This window comes from Pecten maximus, chromosome 5 (genome assembly GCF_902652985.1).
Source record: "Pecten maximus chromosome 5, xPecMax1.1, whole genome shotgun sequence".
In the NCBI taxonomy this organism is placed as follows: Eukaryota; Metazoa; Mollusca; class Bivalvia; order Pectinida; family Pectinidae; genus Pecten; species Pecten maximus.
This window is the reverse complement of record NC_047019.1, coordinates 48,134,558-48,162,232: the sequence shown is the minus strand read 5'-3', so window position 1 is coordinate 48,162,232 and position 27,675 is coordinate 48,134,558. Positions and strand designations below refer to the sequence as shown.

The 27,675-nt window shown below is 39.4% G+C and overlaps 1 protein-coding gene across 1 annotated transcript in view; it reads left to right on the top strand.

The window, feature by feature from the left end:
- The window catches only part of LOC117328234 (receptor-type tyrosine-protein phosphatase dep-1-like), a 35,716-nt gene extending 28,255 nt beyond the window's left edge, over positions 1-7,461 (top strand). The window contains exon 17 of the mRNA XM_033885690.1: positions 1,411-7,461. Coding sequence (XP_033741581.1) covers positions 1,411-1,430 — 20 coding nt within the window. The 3' untranslated portion in view covers positions 1,431-7,461. The remainder of the gene's footprint in view (positions 1-1,410) is intronic.
- The last annotated feature ends 20,214 nt before the right edge of the window (positions 7,462-27,675 follow it).

Genomic DNA, 27,675 nt, shown 5'->3' with positions numbered 1-27,675 from the left:
CATTATCCATTACCTTTAACTTTACGAATTTGATTTAACAACGTTCGGTTAAATCCCCTTTCCATCTGTATATTCGGATATGTCTGGATGTCCAGTGATGGCCCCAAATATCACTGAAGAACCCTGGTGTATTCAATATTCGACATGCACTGCTATTATTTCTAAAGTCAAGGTAGTCTCCAGTTCTAGCGTACGTAATTAGATATTCCATAACATGTCTAGAGTAATGCGGGGTCAGATCCGAGAAATTAAAAATGACTTCGAGGCATACTACAAAAGTACGACCGGGGTTGTTGACAACAGGGCATGCTCGATGAGATAGTTATAAGTCGTACACAGGAAAAGGACTCTCCGACTGGACTACGATGACAGCCTTTACAATAGCCAACACCTCTTATCAATCTACATCTCTAGAAACCAATTTACCAGTGGGGTGATAGAAATCGTGATTTGAGATCAATCCTTCAAATAGTACAATAAGTAGACGAGTAGGGATGTTACTATCGATATACAAACCATTCCAAATAGGGGCGTGAATTCGTCAAGCTAAATACACACTGCAAGTAACGATCTTCATCATTATCCATCCAAGTAGGGGAGTCTGAGGAAATGATTCACGGAAACTTGTCAACATGGTTTACAATGCTTTCAAAAGAGAGAGGATTAACAATGATTTTAAATGAGACATGTTTAACAATGATTTTAAAGGAGAGGGAACTGATTTATGTATGTAGCCATGTATGTTTTTCCCGCAATACAGTTATTCTCCAAAATTATTGCCAACCATTAATTTGTATTGTCTTTTTATTTTGTGGCAAATATGGGTATCATCATTAGAGAGATAATGAGTTCCGTGTACAGAGGGAAGCAGTTATATTTTCAAACAGAGAGCATGGCCATATCTCATACGATTGGTTTGGTTTGTTTTTGTTTAACGTCCTATTAACAGCCAGGGTCATTTAAGGACGTGCCAGGTTTTGGAGGTGGAGGAAACCCGGAGTACCCGGAGAAAAACCACCGGCCTACGGTCAGTACGTGGCAACTGCCCCACGTAGGTTTCGAACTCGCAACCCAGAGGTGGAAGGCTAGTGATAAAGCGTCGGTACACCTTAAACAATTGGCCACCGCGGCCCCTATCTCATACGACAATTCGAATAGCTATATATAATGCACAATGAAGTTAGGTTAGCTGCTTGATAGTTGATAGTTAGCCAGTGAATTAAAGGTTATGATGATTTTCGCACAGTAAAGGAGCCGGTTTATAAAGTTTCCTCTTTTGTCAAATAAATCAATAAGTTGAAGTCGTCAAATAAGAAGCCAGTCAAACAGTTAAAGAGGAACATTACAAACACGTGTGCTGCTCTCTGGAATTATAATGTTTTAATTATAATACATAATCTCTCGCTTCAGCAATTTACCAGAATACGTGAATGAAAAGTGTCCTTCCAAACGTGTGAAGACAGGGGATATTTTCTACAGACAAGTAGTTCTCCGGACGTAGAAGAGGCTCACTGTTTCAACATCGAAGATGATTATATCAAGTAAAAAGGACACTGTGACTAACATCGAATTATTTTATATATACATGTTGCAATCCATTTCATTGAATATGATCAATTAAGACTTTTTATAAAGGACAAATTTTAACCAGACATTTCTGCGACAGGTGCTATGTTTATTATTACCAATGAACAAATGACAATACATGACAATGATTGTTTTGTGATTGTGGTATGTTTTTTTATATTTATATTTTATTGTTTGTATTACATACATATTAATTAGTCCGCGATTAAGTCCCAGTGTTTGTTTCTAACCTTGGAGTAGCTTCGAATTCATAAGGGCTCCTCTGGTGGTCAAACCCTCCCGGTCATATTTTGAAGCCTCCGTATGTATCAGCCTGAATGCTCAGTCTGCGTTAAACAATGTCGTTATAAACATGTATATGTGTATGTATGTATGTATGTATGTTATCTAAAGACGTCTAACAGACAGCTAGAGAATATATCACTATGATTTGTTGGGTAAATCCCTCTACGTACAGTTGTATATGTATTATGTTAATATATTCGAGGCTATAATTTGTTATATTCTCTTGGTCACGTTTCTATGTTAATCTGCTGGCCTTACCTCCCTTGTCACATTAAGACTTTACAATCTACTGCTTACATTCCAATTTATAATGAATCAAGATGTCACTGCATAATTCCCTGTTACTGTTAATCTTCGTGTCTAATGCTGCCGAGTCACCACCATAAAAGTAGTCTTTCTAGACCTATACATCATCGCCTTGTACCCTGGTACTTATTATCACATTGTATGAGTAGTTATATAACTTGTTAGATGTATGAGTACTAATATATAACTTGTTAGATGTATGAGTACTAATGTAACTTGTTAGATGTATGAGTACTAATATAACTTGTTAGATGTATGAGTACTAATATAACTTGTTAGATGTATGAGTACTTATATAACTTGTTATATGTACGAGTACGTACATGTATATAACTTGTTAGATGTATGAGTACTTATATAACTTGTTAGATGTATGAGTACTTATATAACTTGTTAGATGTATGAGTACTTATATAACTTGTTAGATGTACGAGTACTTATATAACTTGTTAGATGTACGAGTACTTATATAACTTGTTAGATGTACGAGTACTTATAAAACTTGTTAGATGTACGAGTACATATGTAACTTGTTAGATGTAGGAGTACTTATGTTACTTGTTAGATGTACGAGTACTTATATAACTTGTTAGATGTACGAGTACTTATGTAACTTGTTATATGTACGAGTACTTATATAACTTGTTAGATGTATGATTACTTATGTAACTTGTTAGATGTACGAGTACTTATATAACTTGTTAGATGTACGAGTACTTATTTAACTTGTTTGTCCTCTTCTTGCCAGAATATATAACATACCGGTCATAATAATCAAGTATTGTCCGCCGCCATTATCACACGTAGATGTACCAATATATTGAGATGTTTTTATTGTTGTAGTTTTCCAATGTGTCTGTGAATCACTGATGGTTACACAGTTTATAATCAACTAGTCATTCCATACTGCCATCAAAGACATTTCAGTCGTGATTGAAGTAGCTGAGTAGTGGGGTATATGATATCCATAATGTTATTGAATATGTTTATGACTAAGAGGTAAGTTAAACGTATTATACTAGTCTAACTTCGGGACACATTCAGCTAACTAGACGGTAGGGTGAACGCATTAAACTAGTCTATCTTCGGGACACATTCAGCTAACTAGACGGTAGGGTGAACGCATTATACTAGTCTATCTTCGGGATACATTCAGCTAACTAGACGGTAGGATGAACGCATTAAACTAGTCTAACTTCGGGACACATTCAGCTAACTAGACGGTAGAGTGAACGCATTAAACTAGTCTAACTTCGGGATACATTCAGCTAACTAGACGGTAGAGTGAACGCATTAAACTAGTCTAACTTCGGGACACATTCAGCTAACTAGACGGTAGAGTGAACGCATTAAACAAGTCTAACTTCGGGATACATTCAGCTAACTAGACGGTAGAGTGAACGCATTAAACTAGTCTATATCCGGGATACATTCAGCTAACTAGACGGTAGAGTGAACGCATTAAACTAGTCTAACTTCGGGACACATTCAGCTGACTAGACGGTAGAGTGAACGCATTAAACTAGTCTAACTTCGGGATACATTCAGCTGACTAGACGGTAGGGTGAACGCATTAAACTAGTCTCGGGACACATTCAGCTAACTAGACGGTAGGGTGAACGCATTAAACTAGTCTCGGGACACATTCAGCTAACTAGACGGTAGAGTGAACGCATTAAACTAGTCTCGGGACACATTCAGCTAACGAGACGGTAGGGTGAACGCATTAAACTAGTCTAACTTCGGGATACATTCAGCTGACTAGACGGTAGGGTGAACGCATTATACTAGTCTAACTTCGGGATACATTCAGCTGACTAGACGGTAGAGTGAACGCATTAAACTAGTCTAACTTCGGGACACATTCAACTAACTAGACGGTAGAGTGAACGCATTAAACTAGTCTACCTTCGGGACACATTCAGCTAACTAGACGGTAGAGTGAACGCATTCAACTAGTCTAACTTCGGGATACATTCAGCTAACTAGACGGTAGAGTGAACGCATTAAACTAGCCTACCTTCGGAATACATTCAGCTAACTAGACGGTAGAGTGAACGCATTAAACTAGTCTACCTTCGGGACACATTCAGCTGACTAGATGGTAGGGTGAACGCGGTAAACTAGTTTATCTTCGGGACACATTCAGCTGACTAGATGGTAGGGTGAACGCAGTAAACTAGTTTATCTTCGGGACACATTAAGCTGATCAGGATACCCGAGACACACTTGTGATGAGCTAGGTTTCTCTTTTTATTGTCACAATTTCCTGAAGTAATCACACGTACATTGTGTAGTCTAGTTTCGTACACACCATAGTTTGAGTCCACCTTTTTTAATATTTTACTTTAAAATGCACAATATTTTCGCATAGATTTAGTTTCCTGCACATGCATTTACATGTCTACTCGCTAGATATCATGAGTATCTGTCTCGCGAAAAGATTATAAATGCATTTGTTCGGGGTGTGGGTAGTTATATTTACTTAACTGGCTTAGCGTTGAATGCACGTGTTTAAAACATCCAGAGACTTTTTAGGACACTCAGTCACGTGATAGGGTAATTAACATGTTCACCATTGATTGATTAATGTTATATTGATGCTGTAATGTATATAAAAATTCGTGCCTTAAAGGCACACTTTATCTATGTCATTTTATTTCATAACTGGCCTCATATGCAGTGTGTCAGTGTTTTATTGACAATGACGTCACGTCATCCGTTTAAAATTGTATGAACTGCTGCTTCCGTTCGATTTTGTCCTCTACATTCCTGCTTTAAAAACAGTCAAAATGTCAGTTTTCTGAGGAGCAGGTATGCTAAACAAATGTATATAAAATTTGCTTAATTTCGTACGATTTCTTTTTTTTTTGTGAAACTCGTCTCGAAGTTTGAATATTGCTCGCACAGACTCGCAAAATTTATAAAAAAAAAAAAAAGTATAGTGGTGCCATACAATCTCATATGAAATGAAAACTCATTAAAGAGTCTGTGTACGTTTTTTATATTACTTTGTTATCAACAGATTTTGTTTTTCGTTTAACCTAGATGATGTACTTGATCATGTTTTATAATTCAATGATAGAAAATCATTCTACTTTATTTTGTCAAAACTGATGCAAAATAAATCAGCATCACCTGATGACTTTTAAAATTCAAATTTTGTGAAATATAGGAGTCTACATCTGAACACCTTCTGTCGATAACATTATTAACTCAGAAGTATAGGAGTCTACATCTGAACACCTGTCGATAACATTATTAACTCAGAAATATAGGAATCTACATCTGAACACCTGTCGATAACATTATTAACTCAGAAATATAGGAGTCTACATCTGAACACCTGTCGATAACATTATTAACTCAGAAATATAGGAGTCTACATCTGAACACCTTCTGTCGATAACATTATTAACTCAGAAATATAGGAGTCTACATCTGAACACCTTCTGTCGATAACATTATTAACTCAGAAGTATAGGAGTCTACATCTGAACACCTGTCGATAACATTATTAACTCAGAAATATAGGAGTCTACATCTGAACACCTTCTGTCGATAACATTATTAACTCAGAAGTATAGGAGTCTACATCTGAACACCTGTCGATAACATTATTAACTCAGAAATATAGGAGTCTACATCTGAACACCTTCTGTCGATAACATTATTAACTCAGAAATATAGGAATCTACATCTGAACACCTGTCGATAACATTATTAACTCAGAAGTATAGGAGTCTACATCTGAACACCTTCTGTCGATAACATTATTAACTCAGAAATATTGGAGTCTACATCTGAACACCTTCTGTCGATAACATTATTAACTCAGAAATATAGGAGTCTACATCTGAACACCTTCTGTCGATAACATTATTAACTCAGAAATATAGGAGTCTACATCTGAACACCTGTCGATAACATTATTAACTCAGAAATATAGGAGTCTACATCTGAACACCTGTCGATAACATTATTAACTCAGAAATATAGGAGTCTACATCTGAACACCTTCTGTCGATAACATTATTAACTCAGAAATATAGGAGTCTACATCTGAACACCTTCTGTCGATAACATTATTAACTCAGAAATATAGGAGTCTACATCAGAACACCTGTCGATAACATTATTAACTCAGAAATATAGGAGTCTACATATGAACACCTGTCGATAACATTATTAACTCAGAAATATAGGAGTCTACATCTGAACACCTGTCGATAACATTATTAACTCAGAAATATAGGAATCTACATCTGAACACCTTCTGTCGATAACATTATTAACTCAGAAATATAGGAGTCTACATCTGAACACCTGTCGATAACATTATTAACTCAGAAATATAGGAGTCTACATCTGAACACCTTCTGTCGATAACATTATTAAGTCAGAAATATAGGGGTCTACATCTGAACACCTGTCGATAACATTATTAACTCAGAAATATAGGAGTCTACATCTGAACACCTGTCGATAACATTATTAACTCAGAAATATAGGGGTCTACATCTGAACACCTTCTGTCGATAACATTATTAACTCAGAAATATAGGAGTCTACATCTGAACACCTTCTGTCGATAACATTATTAACTCAGAAATATAGGAGTCTACATCTGAACACCTTCTGTCGATAACATTATTAACTCAGAAATATAGGAGTCTACATCTGAACACCTGTCGATAACATTATTAACTCAGAAATATAGGGGTCTACATCTGAACACCTTCTGTCGATAACATTATTAACTCAGAAATATAGGAGTCTACATCTGAACACCTTCTGTCGATAACATTATTAACTCAGAAATATAGAAATCTACATCTGAACACCTGTTGATAACATTATTAACTCAGAAATATAGGAGACTTCATGTTTACATCTTTTTGTTTATACAGTATTAAAGCAAAAATATTGGGGTCTACATCTTTACATCTTCCATCGATAGCAGTACAGTTATGGATGATGTTACGGGGAATCCATATTAATTCTGACAAACGTTATTGTATTAATTTTCGTTTTTGTTTTTTTGGTTTTTGTTTTTTTTTTGGTTTTTTGTTTTTTGGTGTTTTTTTTACAATGCTTCTTTGTTCACAAAGATATAGTAGTCATATAATAAAGATAATGTTTATATATTTATTTTACCATCAAATGACATGTTCATGGGCGCTTACACATTATATATATATACATTCCTTTAATCAGAAAATGTATATTTTTGTAATGATATGCAATTATCACTTTTTTATAATTAAATGCTATCACAATTGATGTTCGTTATCATTCTTTGTTTTGAATCTGTAGAAGGGCCGTGTATAAGGGTCGTGTGAAAGGGGCCGTGTCTAAGGGTCGTGTCAAAGGACCATGTCTAAGGGTCGTTTTTAAGGGCCGTGCCAAAGGGCTGTGTCTAAGGGTCGTGTCAAAGGGTCGTGTCTAAGGGTCGTGTCAAAGGGTCGTGTCAAAGGGTCGTGTCTAAGGGTCGTGTCAAAGGGTCGTGTCTAAGGGCCGTGTCTAAGGGTCGTGTCTAAGGGCCGTGCCAAAGGGCTGTGTCTAAGGACCGTGCCAAAGGGCCGTGTCTATGGACCGTGTATACGGACCATGTCTAAGGACTGTGTATAAGGAACGTGTATAAGGAACGTGTATAAGTGTCGTATCAAAGTGAATATAAATATAATTAACTGTATAAAATGCATGTGTATAATAGTGGATTTTACACGAAACTCGGCCAACGCGTGACTCTTCTGTTGGTGATTGTGTAAGATAATATAAAGATAGTCCTTCATCCAATGTGACCTCTGACATGTTGTTATCAGCCAATGGACGAGTGAATAGTCCTTCACCCCAACAATGTGACCTCCGACATGTTAATATCAGCCAATGGACGAGTGAATAGTCCTTCACAACAACAATGTGACCTCCGACATGTTAATATCAGCCAATGGACGAGTGAATAGTCCTTCACAACAACAATGTGACCTCCGACATGTTGTTATCAGCCAATGGACGAGTGAATTGTCCTTCACCCCAACAATGTGACCTCCGACATGTTGATATCAGCCAATGGACGAGTGAATAGTCCTTCACAACAACAATATGACCTCCGACATGTTGATATCAGCCAATGGACGAGTGAATAGTCCTTCACAACAACAATGTGACCTCCGACATGTTAATATCAGCCAATGGACGAGTGAATAGTCCTTCACAACAACAATGTGACCTCCGACATGTTAATATCAGCCAATGGACGAGTGAATAGTCCTTCACAACAACAATGTGACCTCTGGTATGTTGTTATTAGCTAATGTACGAGTAAATAGTCCTTCATCCGGCAGTGTGACCTCTGACATGTTGTTATTAGCCAAGAATAGTCCTTCATCCGGCAGTGTGACCTCTGACATGTTGTAATCAGCCAATGGACGAGTGAATAGTCCTTCATCCCAACAATGTGACACTTGACATGTTGTTATCAGCCAAGAATAGTCCTTCATCGAAACAATGTGGCTGTCTTTTGGAGACTGCCGTTCCTGTGTTTGGTTTCCATCCCCTCGATCACTATTCATTCGTTATTTTTTATGGTTTCATCTCTACTTTGTTTCTATCTTTTTCACGATCAGATAAAAAAAACTTTTGTTCTGGCAATTCAAACCAGGAAATTGACCCTTGGTATGTTTGTATCTAGTATGTCTATAGGACTCCGCAGTATGCCCGGGGATGTTCGTATTTGAGGTAGGTTTTAATTGGGCGAGATCTCGCTGGTAGACAGGAGCCAAAGATTGAGATTATACACTGAAACACATCCCAGCATGACCGTGGCTAATTAAACCCGCCATTAATCTGGAGATCCAGTACATACATACAAATGTCGGTCTAGATAGACACTATAAAACACAGAGTATATCTAGAATTTTCTAGTTGAGATGATGGCATGACCATCTCCGTCTCATTTTTTCCGTAATACAAACCCCTTCCTTTCAAATCGACGGGTCGGTGTATTTCAATTGAAGTACTGTTTCTGTATGAAACATGTATGTTTCGTGTTCTTCCTGTGTTTGTGTATATTCCTTATTGATCCTGTGTTTGTGTACGTTTCGTGTTGATCCTGTGTTTGTGTATATTCCGTATTGATCTTGTGTTTGTGTAGGTTTCGTGTTGATCCTATGTTTGTGTATGTTCCGTATTGATCCTATGTTTGTGTATGTTCCGTATTGATCCTGTGTTTGTGTACGTTTCGTGTTGATCCTGTGTTTGTGTATATTCCGTATTGATCTTGTGTTTGTGTAGGTTTCGTGTTGATCCTATGTTTGTGTATGTTCCGTATTGATCCTGTGTTTGTGTATGTTCCGTATTGATCCTGTGTTTGTGTATGTTCCGTATTGATCCTGTGTTTGTGTAGGTTTCGTGTTGATCCTGTGTTTGTGTAGGTTTCGTGTTGATCCTGTGTTTGTGTATGTTCCGTATTGATCCTATGTTTGTGTATGTTCCGTATTGATCCTGTGTTTGTGTATGTTCCGTATTGATCCTGTGTTTGTGTATGTTCCGTATTGATCCTATGTTTGTGTATGTTTCGTATTGATCCTGTGTTTGTGTAGGTTTCGTGTTGATCCTATGTTTGTAGGTTTCGTATTGATCCTATGTTTGTAGGTTTCGTATTGATCCTATGTTTGTGTACGTTCCGTATTGATCCTGTGTTTGTGTATGTTCCGTATTGATCCTGTGTTTGTGTACGTTTCGTGGTGATACTATGTTTGTGCAGGTTTCATGTTGATCCTGTGTTTGTGCAGGTTTCGTGTTGATCCTATGTTTGTATATGTTCCGTGTTGATCCTATGTTTGTGTAGGTTTCGTGTTGATCCTATGTTTGTGCATGTTCTGTGTTGATCCTGTGTTTGTGCAGGTTTCGTGTTGATCCTATGTTTGTATATGTTCCGTGTTGATCCTGTGTTTGTGTAGGTTTCGTGTTGATCCTATGTTTGTGCATGTTCTGTGGTGATCCTGTGTTTGTGTATGGTTCGTGTTGATCCTGTGTTTGTGTATGTTCTGTGTTGATCCTGCGTTTGTGTAGGTTTCGTGTTGATCATATGTTTGTGCATGTTCCGTGTTGATCCTGTGTTTGTATATGTTCTGTGTTGATCCTGTGTTTGTATATGTTCCGTGTTGATCCTGTGTTTGTGTATGTTTCGTGTTGAACCTGTGTTTGTGTATGTTTCGTGGTGATCCTGTGTTTTTGTAGGTTTCGTGTTGATCGTGTTTTATTATGTAAACCATGTAAGTACCAACGTGACACAAACTACTGAAACACAGAACTCTACTATCATACAAGGAAACACAAACTACTGAACCACAGACCTCTACTATCATACAAGGAAACACAAACTACTGAACCACAGACCTCTACTATCATACAAGGAAACACAAACTACTGAACCACAGACCTCTACTATCATACAAGATAACACAAACTACTGAACCACAGACCTCTACTATCATACAAGATAACACAAAATACTGAACCACAGACCCCTACTATCATACAAGATAACACAAACTACTGAACCACAGACCTCTACTATCATACAAGGAAACACAAACTACTGAACCACAGACCTCTACTATCATACAAGATAACACAAACTACTGAACCACAAACCTCTACTACCATACAAGATAACACAGACTACTGAACCACAGACCTCTACTATCATACAAGGAAACACAAAATACTGAGCCACAAACCTCTACTATCATACAAGATATCACAAACTACTGAACCACAGACCTCTACTATCATACAAGATAACACAAAATACTGAACCACAGACCCCTACTATCATACAAGATAACACAAACTACTGAACCACAGACCTCTACTATCATACAAGGAAACACAAACTACTGAACCACAGACCTCTACTATCATACAAGATAACACAAACTACTGAACCACAAACCTCTACTACCATACAAGGAAACACAAAATACTGAGCCACAAACCTCTACTATCATACAAGGAAACACAAACTACTGAACCACAGACCTCTACTATCATACAAGGAAACACAAACTACTGAACCACAGACCTCTACTATCATACAAGGAAACACAAACTACTGAACCACAGACATCTACTATCATACAAGATAACACAAACTACTGAACCACAGACCTCTACTATCATACAAGGAAACACAAACTACTGAACCACAGACCTCTACTATCATAAGAGGAAACAGGATATTCACGAGTGTCATAAAGTTTTCACAAATGAATTTGGACATATTCTTCCCCAACCTGTATTTCCCGAAACCTGTCTCCGTTTGATAGGACCTGGTGTATACATTCCTCTAGAATAGTAATAGTTATTTACAAATACATGTATTTTCCTATCAATGTTCACTCATAGTTTTAACAACTAAACTGGTGGCGCCCGACGTTGAATGATTCCCTCCTCTGTTGTAGCCAGGTTCGGCGCCAAGGCCGCGTCGTGTGTCCTGCAATTTCCAAAGAGATGTGAAACGAGATATATGTGTCACAGAGTTGAACATTTTATCAAACACGGGGTCGGCGACCCGCTTTACCGTATAAACCAACAAATTATATTTTTTATGAACACTAGATAAACGGAGAGGTGAAAGACGAGCTTAACAGTAAGTCAATGGTGATCTTATTGTCGCGCCAACAGTCCACAAAGGAGGTTCCCGATACCGTGTTGAATATCAGGTTATACATCGTGGACGTACAGCGGGATAGAGTTGCTGAAGCTAATTTAGTATTCAGTACAAAACCGGAATACTACCAAGTTACGACAAACGGGAGGTAACCGACCAAGTTACTACATACGGGAGACAGACTAGTAACCGACCAAGTTACTACATACGGGAGACAGACTGGTAACCGACCAAGTTACTACATACGGGAGACAGACTGGTAACAGACCAAGTTACTACATACGGGAGACAGACTGGTAACCGACCAAGTTACTACATACGGGAGACAGACTAGTAACCGACCAAGTTACTACATACGGGAGACAGACTGGTAACCGACCAAGTTACTACATACGGGAGACAGACTAGTAACCGACCAAGTTACTACATACGGGAGGTAACCGACCAAGTTACTACATACGGGAGACAGACTAGTAACCGACCAAGTTACTACATACGGGAGACAGACTGGTAACCGACCAAGTTACTACATACGGGAGACAGACTGGTAACCGACCAAGTTACTACATACGGGAGACAGACTGGTAACCGACCAAGTTACTACATACGAGAGACAGACTGGTAACCGACCAAGTTACTACATACGGGAGGTAACCGACCAAGTTACTACATACGGGAGACAGACTGGTAACCGACCAAGTTACTACACACGGGAGACAGACTGATAACCGACCAAGTTACTACATACGGGAGACAGACTGGTAACCGACCAAGTTACTACACACGGGAGACAGACTAGTAACCGACCAAGTTACTACATACGGGAGACAGACTGGTAACCGACCAAGTTACTACATACGGGAGGTAACCGACCAAGTTACTACATACGGGAGACAGACTGGTAACCGACCAAGTTACTACATACGGGAGACAGACAAGTAACCGACCAAGTTACTACATACGGGAGGTAACCGACCAAGTTACTACATACGGGAGACAGACTGGTAACCGACCAAGTTACTACATACGGGAGACAGACTAGTAACCGACCAAGTTACTACATACGGGAGACAGACTAGTAACCGACCAAGTTACTACATATGGGAGACCGACTGATAACCGACCAAGTTACTACATATGGGAGATAACCGACCAAGTTACTACATACGGGAGACAGACTGGTAACCGACCAAGTTACTACATATGGGAGATAACCGACCAAGTTACTACATACGGGAGACAGACTAGTAACCGACCAAGTTACTACATACGGGAGACAGACTGGTAACCGACCAAGTTACTACATACGGGAGACCGACTGGTAACCGACCAAGTTACTACATATGGGAGGTAACCGACCAAGTTACTATATACGGGAGACCGACTGATAACCGACCAAGTTACTACATATGGGAGATAACCGACCAAGTTACTACATACGAGAGACAGACTGGTAACCGACCAAGTTACTACATATGGGAGGTAACCGACCAAGTTACTACATACGGGAGACAGACTGGTAACCGACCAAGTTACTACATACGGGAGACAGAATGGTAACCGACCAAGTTACTACATACGGGAGGTAACCGACCAAGTTACTACATACGGGAGACAGACTAGTAACCGACCAAGTTACTACATACGGGAGGTAACCGACCAAGTTACTACATACGGGAGACAGACTAGTAACCGACCAAGTTACTACATAAGGGAGGTAACCGACCAAGTTACTACATACGGGAGACAGACTGATAACCGACCAAGTTACTACATACGGGAGACAGACTAGTAACCGACCAAGTTACTACATACGGGAGACAGACTAGTGACCGACCAAGTTACTACATACGGGAGACAGACTGGTAACCGACCAAGTTACTACATACGGGAGGTAACCGACCAAGTTACTGCATACGGGAGGTAACCGACCAGGTTACTACATACGGGAGACAGAATGGTAACCGACCAAGTTACTACATACGGGAGACAGACTGGTAACCGACCAAGTTACTACATACGGGAGACAGACTGGTAACTGACCAAGTTACTACATACGGGAGACAGACTAGTAACCGACCAAGTTACTACATATGGGAGACAGACTAGTAACAGACCAAGTTACTACATACGGGAGACAGACTGGTAACCGACTAAGTTACTACATACGGGAGACAGACTGGTAACCGACCAAGTTACTACATACGAGAGACAGACTGGTAACCGACCAAGTTACTACATACGGGAGGTAACCTACCAGGTTACTACATACGGGAGACAGACTAGTAACCGATCAAGTTACTACATACGGGAGACAGACTGGTAACCGACCAAGTTACTACATACGGGAGACAGACTGGTAACCGACCAAGTTACTACATACGGGAGACAAACTAGTACCCGACCAAGTTACTACATACGGGAGACAGAATGGTAACCGACCAAGTTACTACATACGGGAGACAGACTAGTAACCGACCAAGTTACTACATACGGAAGGTAACCGACCAGGTTACTACATACGAGAGACAGACTGGTAACCGACCAAGTTACTACATACGGGAGGTAACCGACCAAGTTACTACATACGAGAGACAGACTAGTAACCGACCAAGTTACTACATACGGGAGGTAACCGACCAGGTTACTACATACGGGAGACAGAATGGTAACCGACCAAGTTACTACATACGGGAGACAGACTGGTAACCGACCAAGTTACTACATACGGGAGGTAACCGACCAAGTTACTACATACGGGAGACAGAATGGTAACCGACCAAGTTACTACATACGAGAGACAGACTAGTAACCGACCAAGTTACTACATACGGGAGGTAACCGACCAAGTTACTACATACGAGAGACAGACTGGTAACCGACCAAGTTACTACATACGGGAGGTAACCGACCAAGTTACTACATACGGGAGGTAACCAACCAAGTTACTACATACGGGAGGTAACCGACCAAGTTACTACATACGGGAGACAGACTGGTAACCGACCAAGTTACTACATACGGGAGGTAACCGACCAAGTTACTACATACGGGAGACAGAATGGTAACCGACCAAGTTACTACATACGAGAGACAGACTAGTAACCGACCAAGTTACTACATACGGGAGGTAACCGACCAAGTTACTACATACGGGAGACAGACTAGTAACCGACCAAGTTACTACATACGGGAGACCGACTGGTAACCGACCAAGTTACTACATACGGGAGACAGACTAGTAACCGACCAAGTTACTACATACGGGAGACCGACTAGTAACCGACCAAGTTACTACATACGGGAGACAGACTAGTAACCGACCAAGTTACTACATACGGGAGACAGACTAGTAACCGACCAAGTTACTACATACGGGAGACCGACTAGTAACCGACCAAGTTACTACATACGGGAGACAGACTGGTAACCGACCAAGTTACTACATACGGGAGACAGACTAGTGACCGACCAAGTTACTACATACGGGAGACAAACTAGTAACCGACCAAGTTACTACATACGGAAGACAGACTGGTAACAGATAAAGTTACTACATACGGGAGACAGACTGGTAACCGACCAAGTTACTACATACGGGAGACAGACTGGTAACCGACCAAGTTACTACATACGAGAGACAGACTGGTAACCGTCCAAGTTACTACATAATGGAGACAGACTAGTAACCGACCAAGTTACTACATACGGGAGACAGACTGGTAACCGACCAAGTTACTACATACGAGAGACAGACTGGTAACCGTCCAAGTTACTACATACGGGAGGTAACCGACCAAGTTACTACATACGGGAGACAGACTAGTAACCGACCAAGTTACTACATACGGGAGACAGACTGGTAACCGACCAAGTTACTACATACGGGAGGTAACCGACGAAGTTACTACACACGGGAGACCGACTGATAACCGACCAAGTTACTACATACGGGAGACAGACTGGTAACCGACCAAGTTACTACATACGGGAGACAGACTAGTAACCGACCAAGTTACTACATACGGGAGACAGACTGGTAACCGACCAAGTTACTACATACGGGAGACAGACTAGTAACAGACCAAGTTACTACATACGGGAGACAGACTGGTAACCGACTAAGTTACTACATACGGGAGACAGACTGGTAACCGACCAAGTTACTACATACGAGAGACAGACTGGTAACCGACCAAGTTACTACATACGGGAGGTAACCTACAAGGTTACTACATACGAGAGACAGACTAGTAACCGACCAAGTTACTACATACGGGAGGTAACCGACCAGGTTACTACATACGGGAGACAGAATGGTAACCGACCAAGTTACTACATACGGGAGACAGACTGGTAACCGACCAAGTTACTACATACGGGAGGTAACCGACCAAGTTACTACATACGGGAGACAGAATGGTAACCGACCAAGTTACTACATACGAGAGACAGACTAGTAACCGACCAAGTTACTACATACGGGAGGTAACCGACCAAGTTACTACATACGAGAGACAGACTGGTAACCGACCAAGTTACTACATACGGGAGGTAACCGACCAAGTTACTACATACGGGAGGTAACCAACCAAGTTACTACATACGGGAGGTAACCGACCAAGTTACTACATACGGGAGACAGACTGGTAACCGACCAAGTTACTACATACGGGAGGTAACCGACCAAGTTACTACATACGGGAGACAGAATGGTAACCGACCAAGTTACTACATACGAGAGACAGACTAGTAACCGACCAAGTTACTACATACGGGAGGTAACCGACCAAGTTACTACATACGGGAGACAGACTAGTAACCGACCAAGTTACTACATACGGGAGACCGACTGGTAACCGACCAAGTTACTACATACGGGAGACAGACTAGTAACCGACCAAGTTACTACATACGGGAGACCGACTAGTAACCGACCAAGTTACTACATACGGGAGACAAACTAGTAACCGACCAAGTTACTACATACGGGAGACAGACTGGTAACCGACCAAGTTACTACATACGGGAGACAGACTAGTGACCGACCAAGTTACTACATACGGGAGACAAACTAGTAACCGACCAAGTTACTACATACGGGAGACAGACTGGTAACAGATAAAGTTACTACATACGGGAGACAGACTGGTAACCGACCAAGTTACTACATACGGGAGACAGACTGGTAACCGACCAAGTTACTACATACGAGAGACAGACTGGTAACCGTCCAAGTTACTACATAATGGAGACAGACTAGTAACCGACCAAGTTACTACATACGGGAGACAGACTGGTAACCGACCAAGTTACTACATACGAGAGACAGACTGGTAACCGTCCAAGTTACTACATACGGGAGGTAACCGACCAAGTTACTACATACGGGAGACAGACTAGTAACCGACCAAGTTACTACATAATGGAGATAGACTAGTAACCGACCAAGTTACTACATACGGGAGACAGACTAGTAACCGACCAAGTTACTACATACGGGAGACAGACTGGTAACCGACCAAGTTACTACATACGGGAGGTAACCGACGAAGTTACTACACACGGGAGACCGACTGATAACCGACCAAGTTACTACATACGGGAGACAGACTGGTAACCGACCAAGTTACTACATACGGGAGACAGACTAGTAACCGACCAAGTTACTACATACGGGAGACAGACTGGTAACCGACCAAGTTACTACATACGGGAGACAGACTAGTAACCGACCAAGTTACTACATACGGGAGACCGACTGGTAACCGACCAAGTTACTACATACGGGAGACAGACTGGTAACCGACCAAGTTACTACATACGGGAGACAGACTAGTAACCGACCAAGTTACTACATACGGGAGACAGACTGGTAACCGACCAAGTTACTACATACGAGAGACAGACTGGTAACCGACCAAGTTACTACATACGGGAGGTAACCGACCAGGTTACTACATACGGGAGACAGACTAGTAACCGATCAAGTTACTACATACGGGAGACAGACTGGTAACCGACCAAGTTACTACATACGGGAGACAGACTGGTAACCGACCAAGTTACTACATACGGGAGACAAACTAGTACCCGACCAAGTTACTACATACGGGAGACAGAATGGTAACCGACCAAGTTACTACATACGGGAGACAGACTAGTAACCGACCAAGTTACTACATACGGAAGGTAACCGACCAGGTTACTACATACGAGAGACAGACTGGTAACCGACCAAGTTACTACATACGGGAGGTAACCGACCAAGTTACTACATACGAGAGACAGACTAGTAACCGACCAAGTTACTACATACGGGAGGTAACCGACCAAGTTACTACATACGGGAGACAGAATGGTAACCGACCAAGTTACTACATACGAGAGACAGACTAGTAACCGACCAAGTTACTACATACGGGAGGTAACCGACCAAGTTACTACATACGGGAGACAGACTAGTAACCGACCAAGTTACTACATACGGGAGACCGACTGGTAACCGACCAAGTTACTACATACGGGAGACAGACTAGTAACCGACCAAGTTACTACATACGGGAGACCGACTAGTAACCGACCAAGTTACTACATACGGGAGACAAACTAGTAACCGACCAAGTTACTACATACGGGAGACAGACTGGTAACCGACCAAGTTACTACATACGGGAGACAGACTAGTGACCGACCAAGTTACTACATACGGGAGACAAACTAGTAACCGACCAAGTTACTACACACGGGAGACCGACTGATAACCGACCAAGTTACTACATACGGGAGACAGACTGGTAACCGACCAAGTTACTACATACGGGAGACAGACTAGTAACCGACCAAGTTACTACATACGGGAGACAGACTGGTAACCGACCAAGTTACTACATACGGGAGACAGACTAGTAACCGACCAAGTTACTACATACGGGAGACCGACTGGTAACCGACCAAGTTACTACATACGGGAGGTAACCGACCAAGTTACTACAAACGGGAGACAGACTGGTAACTGACCAAGTTACTACATACGGGAGACAGACTGGTAACCAACCAAGTTACTACATTCAGGAGACAGACTAGTAACCGACCAAGTTACTACATACGGGAGACAGACTAGTAACCGACCAAGTTACTACATACGGGAGACAGACTAGTAACCGACCAAGTTACTACATACGGGAGACAGACTAGTAACCGACCAAGTTACTACATACGGGAGACAGAATGGTAACCGACCAAGTTACTACATACGGGAGACAGACTGATAACCGTCCAAGTTATTGAAGATGAGCATTATTTTATTCTAGTATGCAAAAGTTTGATGATTTAGAAAAACACCTAAAAACCTTTTACTTGAACCAATGGTCAGTGTACAAACTTGTGCAGTTACTGTGTGTCAATAATATTGGTGAAATTCCTAAGTTAGCCAGGTATTTTTATGTAGCCAACAAAACCAGAGTGTGATTAGCATATTATAGTTACGTCATCTGTATTTCACAGTAATATAGGATAAGTCGAATGTTATAATGTTATTATTTGTCCGTGGTGTCAATATTACAATATTATGTTTCACATAATGTTACTTTCACTTATTAACCGAATGGGACGCTGACAATGGCATGTCGGAAAGTATATAACAATTAAATGTTTGGTATCATTTTATTCTGCACCTAGAGATCAACTTGTTTTTTTTTTGTTTCACTATTAGTCAGAACTGTCGTGGTCTCCGCCATTTTGTACGCATGAGTTGTTCTGCAATATATATGTATCTTGGAATCCTACATGCCATGTTGCATTTGGAAATAAATTTAATTGAATGTATGGTTATGGCTTTATTTGGTTCAGAAAATCTTCGTGTGTATATAAATGTGGGACCTTACATTCCCAGCAAACATATATATAACACTAACAATGGTTGTCATCTATACTCTCTGTAATACTTGTAAGAACTTGTAACATCAGGTAAAAATATGTCGTCTTTTCTTTTTTCTGTCTTTCTGAATGAGTTACAATTTTTCTTAGAAAGAATTAATGTGAACTGCCTTACAATATCTAGAATACTAGACGACAAGCTTAGTATGTATTTAAAGTTAGTCTGTCTGTTATATGGAGATGACACTGTATTCTAAGCAGAAAATTCAATTAACCTCCAAAGTATCATAAATGATATTAAAATATATTGCAACAAATGGAATCTTCAGGTTGATATTGGTATGATTGCGAATAAAATGTTATGATATTTAGTCTAGAGAGAACACAGGTGATTCGAGATTTACTTTTGATGGCAAGGTCTTAGAAATGGTAAGAGAATCAAATTATCTCGGTATTTTGTAGTCTAAGTCTGGGTATATCTTGAGAGCTAAACATAAACGAGCCACGTATAATCTAACGATACAGTGCTAGCCGGACCTATTTGACAAATTAATATCTCCTGTTATATAACACGGCTGTAAAGTATGGGGTTTCTCAGGTAACACTGTAATAGGAACAGTTCATTTAAAATTTTGTAAACTGTTATTTTAGGATTTATGGAGAACTCGGTAGACACCCGCTAGATATCGAAATTAAAACAAGAATGATTAGTTTTTGGTAGAAACTTACAGCAGCTAAAAATGATCAAATAAGCAATTTATTATACAAATTATCAACTATCGTGAACGAATATGGTAGTACAATTATATGGACCGAATATACTGAACGTATTTTGAATAACAATAATAATAATTTACCTGTTGAAACTGGAATTTGTAGAGGTATACCCAGGGACTAACGTATCTACCAAATATGTGACACGAGAAACTTCGGAGACGAGTAACAATAGATATTTGAATGTTCTGCTTTAGAAAATGAAATAAAATGTTGCAAAATATCATGATGTCCAAAAACGTATCTTTACTAAAAAGGTTATGTACATTTATATAAAAAAAACTACTATCTTCCACCTGAATAATAATAATAATAATGATTATCCAATCAAACCGAATTTCATCAACATATTTTGGTTACTTTCATCCCTCCGTATTATATGTATTGTTGATCCTATCGTCTGTTATATTACATATCTCTGTATGTATTGTTGATCTTATCGTCTGTTATATTACATATCTCTGTATGTATTGTTGATCTTATCGTCTGTTATATTACATATCTCTGTATGTATTGTTGATCCTATCGTCTGTTATATTACATATCTCTGTATGTATTGTTGATCCTATCGTCTGTTATATTACATATCTCTGTATGTATTGTTGATCCTATCGTCTGTTATATTACATATCTCTGTATGTATTGTTGATCCTATCGTCTGTTATATTACATCCCTCTGTATGTATTGTTGATCCTATCGTCTGTTATATTACATATCTCTGTATGTATTGTTGATCCTATCGTCTGTTATATTACATATCTCTGTATGTATTGTTGATCCTATCGTCTGTTATATTACATATCTCTGTATGTATTGTTGATCCTATCGTCTGTTATATTACATATCTCTGTATGTATTGTTGATCCTATCGTCTGTTATATTACATATCTCTGTATGTATTGTTGATCCTATCGTCTGTAATATTACATATCTCTGTATGTATTGTTGATCCTATCGTCTGTAATATTACATCCCTCTGTATGTATTGTTCATCCTATCGTCTGTTATATTACATATCTCTGTGTGTATTGTTGATCCTATCGTCTGTTATATTACATATCTCTGTGTGTATTGTTGATCCTATCGTCTGTTATATTACATATCTCTGTATGTATTGTTGATCTTATCGTCTGTAATATTACATATCTCTGTATGTATTGTTGATCTTATCGTCTGTTATATTACATATCTCTGTGTGTATTGTTGATCCTATCGTCTGTTATATTACATATCTCTGTATGTATTGTTGATCTTATCGTCTGTAATATTACATATCTCTGTATGTATTGTTGATCTTATCGTCTGTTATATTACATATCTCTGTGTGTATTGTTGATCCTATCGTCTGTTATATTACATATCTCTGTATGTATTGTTGATCCTATCGTCTGTTATATTACATATCTCTGTATGTATTGTTGATCCTATCGTCTGTTATATTACATATCTCTGTATGTATTGTTGATCCTATCGTCTGTTATATTACATATCTCTGTATGTATTGTTGATCTTATCGTCTGTAATATTACATATCTCTGTATGTATTGTTGATCCTATCGTCTGTTATATTACATATCTCTGTAATATTACATATCTCTGTATGTATTGTTGATCATATCGTCTGTTATATTACATCCCTCTGTATGTATTGTTCATCCTATCGTCTGTTATATTACATATCTCTGTATGTATTGTTGATCCTATCGTCTGTTATATTACATATCTCTGTATGTATTGTTGATCCTATCGTCTGTTATATTACATATCTCTGTATGTATTGTTGATCCTATCGTCTGTTATATTACATATCTCTGTATGTATTGTTGATCCTATCGTCTGTAATATTACATATCTCTGTATGTATTGTTGATCCTATCGTCTGTTATATTACATATATATGTATGTATTGTTGATCCTATCGTCTGTTATATTACATATATATGTATGTATTGTTGATCCTATCGTCTGTTATATTACATATCTCTGTATGTATTGTTGATCTTATCGTCTGTTATATTACATCCCTCTGTATGTATTGTTGATCCTATCGTCTGTAATATTACATATCTCTGTATGTATTGTTGATCTTATCGTCTGTTATATTACATCCCTCTGTATGTATTGTTGATCCTATCGTCTGTAATATTACATATCTCTGTATGTATTGTTGATCTTATCGTCTGTTATATTACATATCTCTGTATATATTGTTGATCCTATCGTCTGTTATATTACATATCTCTGTATGTATTGTTGATCTTATCGTCTGTAATATTACATATCTCTGTATGTATTGTTGATCCTATCGTCTGTTATATTACATATCTCTGTATGTATTGTTGATCCTATCGTCTGTTATATTACATATCTCTGTATGTATTGTTGATCTTATCGTCTGTTATATTACATATCTCTGTATATATTGTTGATCCTATCGTCTGTAATATTACATATCTCTGTATGTATTGTTGATCCTATCGTCTGTTATATTACATATCTCTGTATATATTGTTGATCCTATCGTCTGTTATATTACATATCTCTGTATGTATTGTTGATCCTATCGTCTGTTATATTACATATCTCTGTATGTATTGTGGGTCCTATCGTCTGTTATATTACATATCTCTGTATATATTGTTGATCCTATCGTCTGTTATATTACATATCTCTGTATGTATTGTTGATCCTATCGTCTGTTATATTACATATCTCTGTATGTATTATTGATCCTATCGTCTGTAATATTACATATCTCTGTATGTATTGTTGATCCTATCGTCTGTTATATTACATATCTCTGTATGTATTGTTGATCCTATCGTCTGTTATATTACATATCTCTGTATGTATTGTTGATCCTATCGTCTGTTATATTACATATCTCTGTATGTATTGTTGATCCTATCGTCTGTTATATTACATATCTCTGCATGTATTGTTGATCCTATCGTCTGTTATATTACATATCTCTGTATGTATTGTTGATCCTATCGTCTGTTATATTACATATCTCTGTATGTATTTTGATCCTATCGTCTGTTATATTACATATCTCTGTATGTATTGTTGATCCTATCGTCTGTTATATTACATATCTCTGTATGTATTTTGATCCTATCGTCTGTTATATTACATATCTCTGTATGTATTGTTGATCCTATCGTCTGTTATATTACATATCTCTGTATTTATTGTTGATCCTATCGTCTGTTATATTACATATCTCTGTATGTATTGTTGATCCTATCGTCTGTAATATTACATATCTCTGTATGTATTGTTGATCCTATCGTCTATTATATTACATATCTCTGTATGTATTGTTGATCCTATCGTCTGTTATATTACACATCTCTGTATGTATTGTTGATCCTATCGTCTGTTATATTACATATCTCTGTATGTATTGTTGATCCTATCGTCTGTTATATTACATCCCTCTGTATGTATTGTTGATCCTATCGTCTGTTATGTTACATATCTCTGTATGTATTGTTGATCCTATCGTCTGTTATATTACATATCTCTGTACACACCATTGTTTGCAACGGTGTTGAGATTAAAATGAATGAAATGGGAATGGTGGTACTTTAAATGTAATTCGTCGTTAATGAACGCTGTACACACAGACACGACTTAGATATCCACGAACACGTTGGTACGGGATCCTGACGGTACGATCCCGAGACCTTCACACTGGGGTCAGGGAGTAGGTAGTAGTCCTGTGAAAAAACTCTTATTTTTATTTACATCAAAGAACTTTTATGTGAATTAAGATCGGTCGTGTTTGAGTGTACAGTCATAAATGTATCAATTGTGGACAAAAAACCGGTGTTACCGGTCAAGTGGATGTAGGGGACAGCACGAGAGGGCCGCGAGGGCCTGTTAAGTGCCCTTAGTGCAGTGCCTTCCACTGTCCAGTTAACGTCTGTACACGGTACAGTATTTACTTACAATGTGTCTATATACTGTTGTTCTGTCCTAAACTGTATAACCACAAACAATATTGCTTTGATTCGATACAGGTATTTAACGGATAAAGAGGATATCTAACAGTGTCTTCAGTAATATCAAATACATTTCACCACTAATATATTGATACATTTTACGAATGCTGCGCATTCATGAAAAATATCAAAATATTAGCCAAACAAGTGATAGATAGATGTGTTATCATCCTGTGACCGTTTCAGATATCATGATTTTCGTGAGTCGATAGATGTGTTATCATTCTGTGACAGTTTAAGATATCATGATTTTTGTGAGTAAGGTGGAATTTTGAGAGGCCGTATCACCCTTAGACTGCGACTTTAAGTGACAACGGGTAAACAGTATCATATACTATATAATTTATTAATAAACAAACAAAACACATATAGTTTTCTTCAATATTATCGAGATATGTGTTTTCATAACCTTTTCACAAACCATTAAATAAAAGCCTGAATGTCTATACAAACTGTGGTATATAGGGTACGCGGTCATAACACGGGCCCTACTAGCTTTCTGTGTGGTATATAGGGTACGCCGTCATAAGACTGACCTTACTAGCTTTCTGTGTGGTATATAGGGTACGCGGTCATAAGACTGACCTTACTAGCTTTCTGTGTGGTATATAGGGTACGCGGTCATCAGACTGACCCTACCAGCTTTCTGTGCGGTATATAGGGTACGCGGTCATCAGACTGACCCTACTAGCTTTCTGTGTGGTATAGAAAGAACAAATGGACAACAATTCTATCAGCGTTATCTATGTAAATCAAAGGGTGAATTTACATCCTTGGTGTCGATTTCTGATCTATATGGGTATCTGCAGGTGAACTGACTTATTAAAGATATCTTGAGGAGACAGGAATTGATGTGATATCTGGAGGTAACAGAATTTGATTAGATATTTGCAGGTGACAAGAATTACTATGGATATATTCAGGTGACAGAAATCACTATGGATATCTGAAGGTGTCAGTAATTTAATGAAATTCTACAGGTGTCAGTAATTTAATGAAAATCTACAGGTGACAGGAATTTAATAAAAAAAACTACGGGTGAAAAGAATTGATATGAAAATCTGCAAGTAACAAGAATTGATGTGAAAATCTACAAATGACAGGAATTGATATGGAAATCTACAAATGACAGGAATTGATATTGAAATCTACAGGTGACAGGAACTGATATGGAAATCTACAAATGACAGGAACTGATATTGAAATCTACAGGTGACAGGAACTGATATGGAAATCTACAAATGACAGGAACTGATATTGAAATCTACAGGTGACAGGAACTGATATGGATATATTCAGGTGACAGGACTATAGATATGAAAACGCAGAACTTTTGAAATCATTATAATTTTTTATTGTAAATGTTCGTCCCACCAGCTGCAGCATGCTCCGTGGGTATTACCCGGTAAACCGGACATAAAACTACAATAATACAATATAACGGCTGAAATAAATGACACGGTGACACCCGCATAACAACGTAACCCTATAAATCACCGGACGTGTGACGTAACCTGGCCACATGTCCAGGCGACTGTCCCGCGTTGTGCAGGTATTAGTTGTCAATTATATACCTATCCATTTAACTATTACACTAATACTGACCCAGACTTATCTACCCGACTATTACAAACCAATCTCGCTTCCTTTCAGTATCGCCTAGGCTGTCTGATAAAGTATTAGGATGTCCACATTTGGTCAGGTTGTTTTCCATGACCAGGCCAAACATGGTTAAGTTTTAGTTTATAGCACCGATAACAATAACCCTACCCTTCTAATTGCCGGCCTGCATTAAGTACGTCTAGATGTGTTAATAACCTGGTCGAATTCGTGGTTAAATCTCCTCGGAGTATAAGTCTTCCTGAAATATTACTATCGCTTCATAGACACATTTCCTGTCTTATTAAAACCTATTTAAATCAAATCGTTTAACTGCACGCGCACATATTTGATAGCGCTACCGCAAAGAATAGTCTAGGGATTACTGACAATGTCAAAACTACTAGGCAGATTTCTGAAAAATACCAAGAAACAGAGACCTCTACCCCTCCGTCTGTAAACGTTACCGTCCAGGTGTACGTAGACCAGAGACCTCCCCGTCTGTAAACGTTACCGTCCAGGTGTACGTAGACCAGAGACCCCTCCGTCTATAAACGTTACCGTCCAGGTGTACGTAGACCAGAGACCTCCCCGTCTGTAAACGTTACCGTCCAGGTGTACGTAGACCAGAGACCCCTCCGTCTATCAACGTTACCGTCCAGGTGTACGTAGACCAGAGACCTCCCCGTCTGTAAACGTTACCATCCGGGTGTACGTAGACCAGAGACCCCTCCGTCTATAAACGTTATCGTCAAGAGGTGTACGTAGACCAGAGACCTCTCCGTCTGTAAACGTTACCGTCCAGGTGTACGTAGACCAGAGACCTCCCCGTCTGTAAACGTTACCGTCCAGGTGTACGTAGACCAGAGACCCCTCCGTCTATAAACGTTACCGTCCAGGTGTACGTAGACCAGAGACCCCTCCGTCTATAAACGTTACCGTCCGGGTGTACGTAGACCAGAGACCTCTCCGTCTGTAAACGTTATCGTCAAGAGGTGTACGTAGACCAGAGACCTCTCCGTCTGTAAACGTTACCGTCCAGGTGTACGTAGACCAGAGACCCCTCCGTTTATAAACGTTATCGTCAAGAGGTGTACGTAGACCAGAGACCTCTCCGTCTGTAAACGTTACCGTCCAGGTGTACGTAGACCAGAGACCCCTCCGTCTATAAACGTTACCGTCCAGGTGTACGTAGACAAGAGACCTCTCCGTCTGTAAACGTTACCGTCCAGGTGTACGTAGACCAGAGACCCCTCCGTCTGTAAACGTTAACGTCCAGGTGTACGTAGACCAGAGACCTCCCCGTCTGTAAACGTTACCGTCCAGGTGTACGTAGACCAGAGACCCCTCCGTCTGTAAACGTTACCGTCCAGGTGTACGTAGACCAGAGACCTCCCCGTCTGTAGACGTTACCGTCCAGGTGTACGTAGACCAGAGACCCCTCCGTCTGTAGACGTTACCATCCAGGTGTACGTAGACCAGATACCTCCCCGTCTGTAAACGTTACCATCCGGGTGTACGTAGACCAGAGACCCCTCCGTCTGTAGACGTTACCA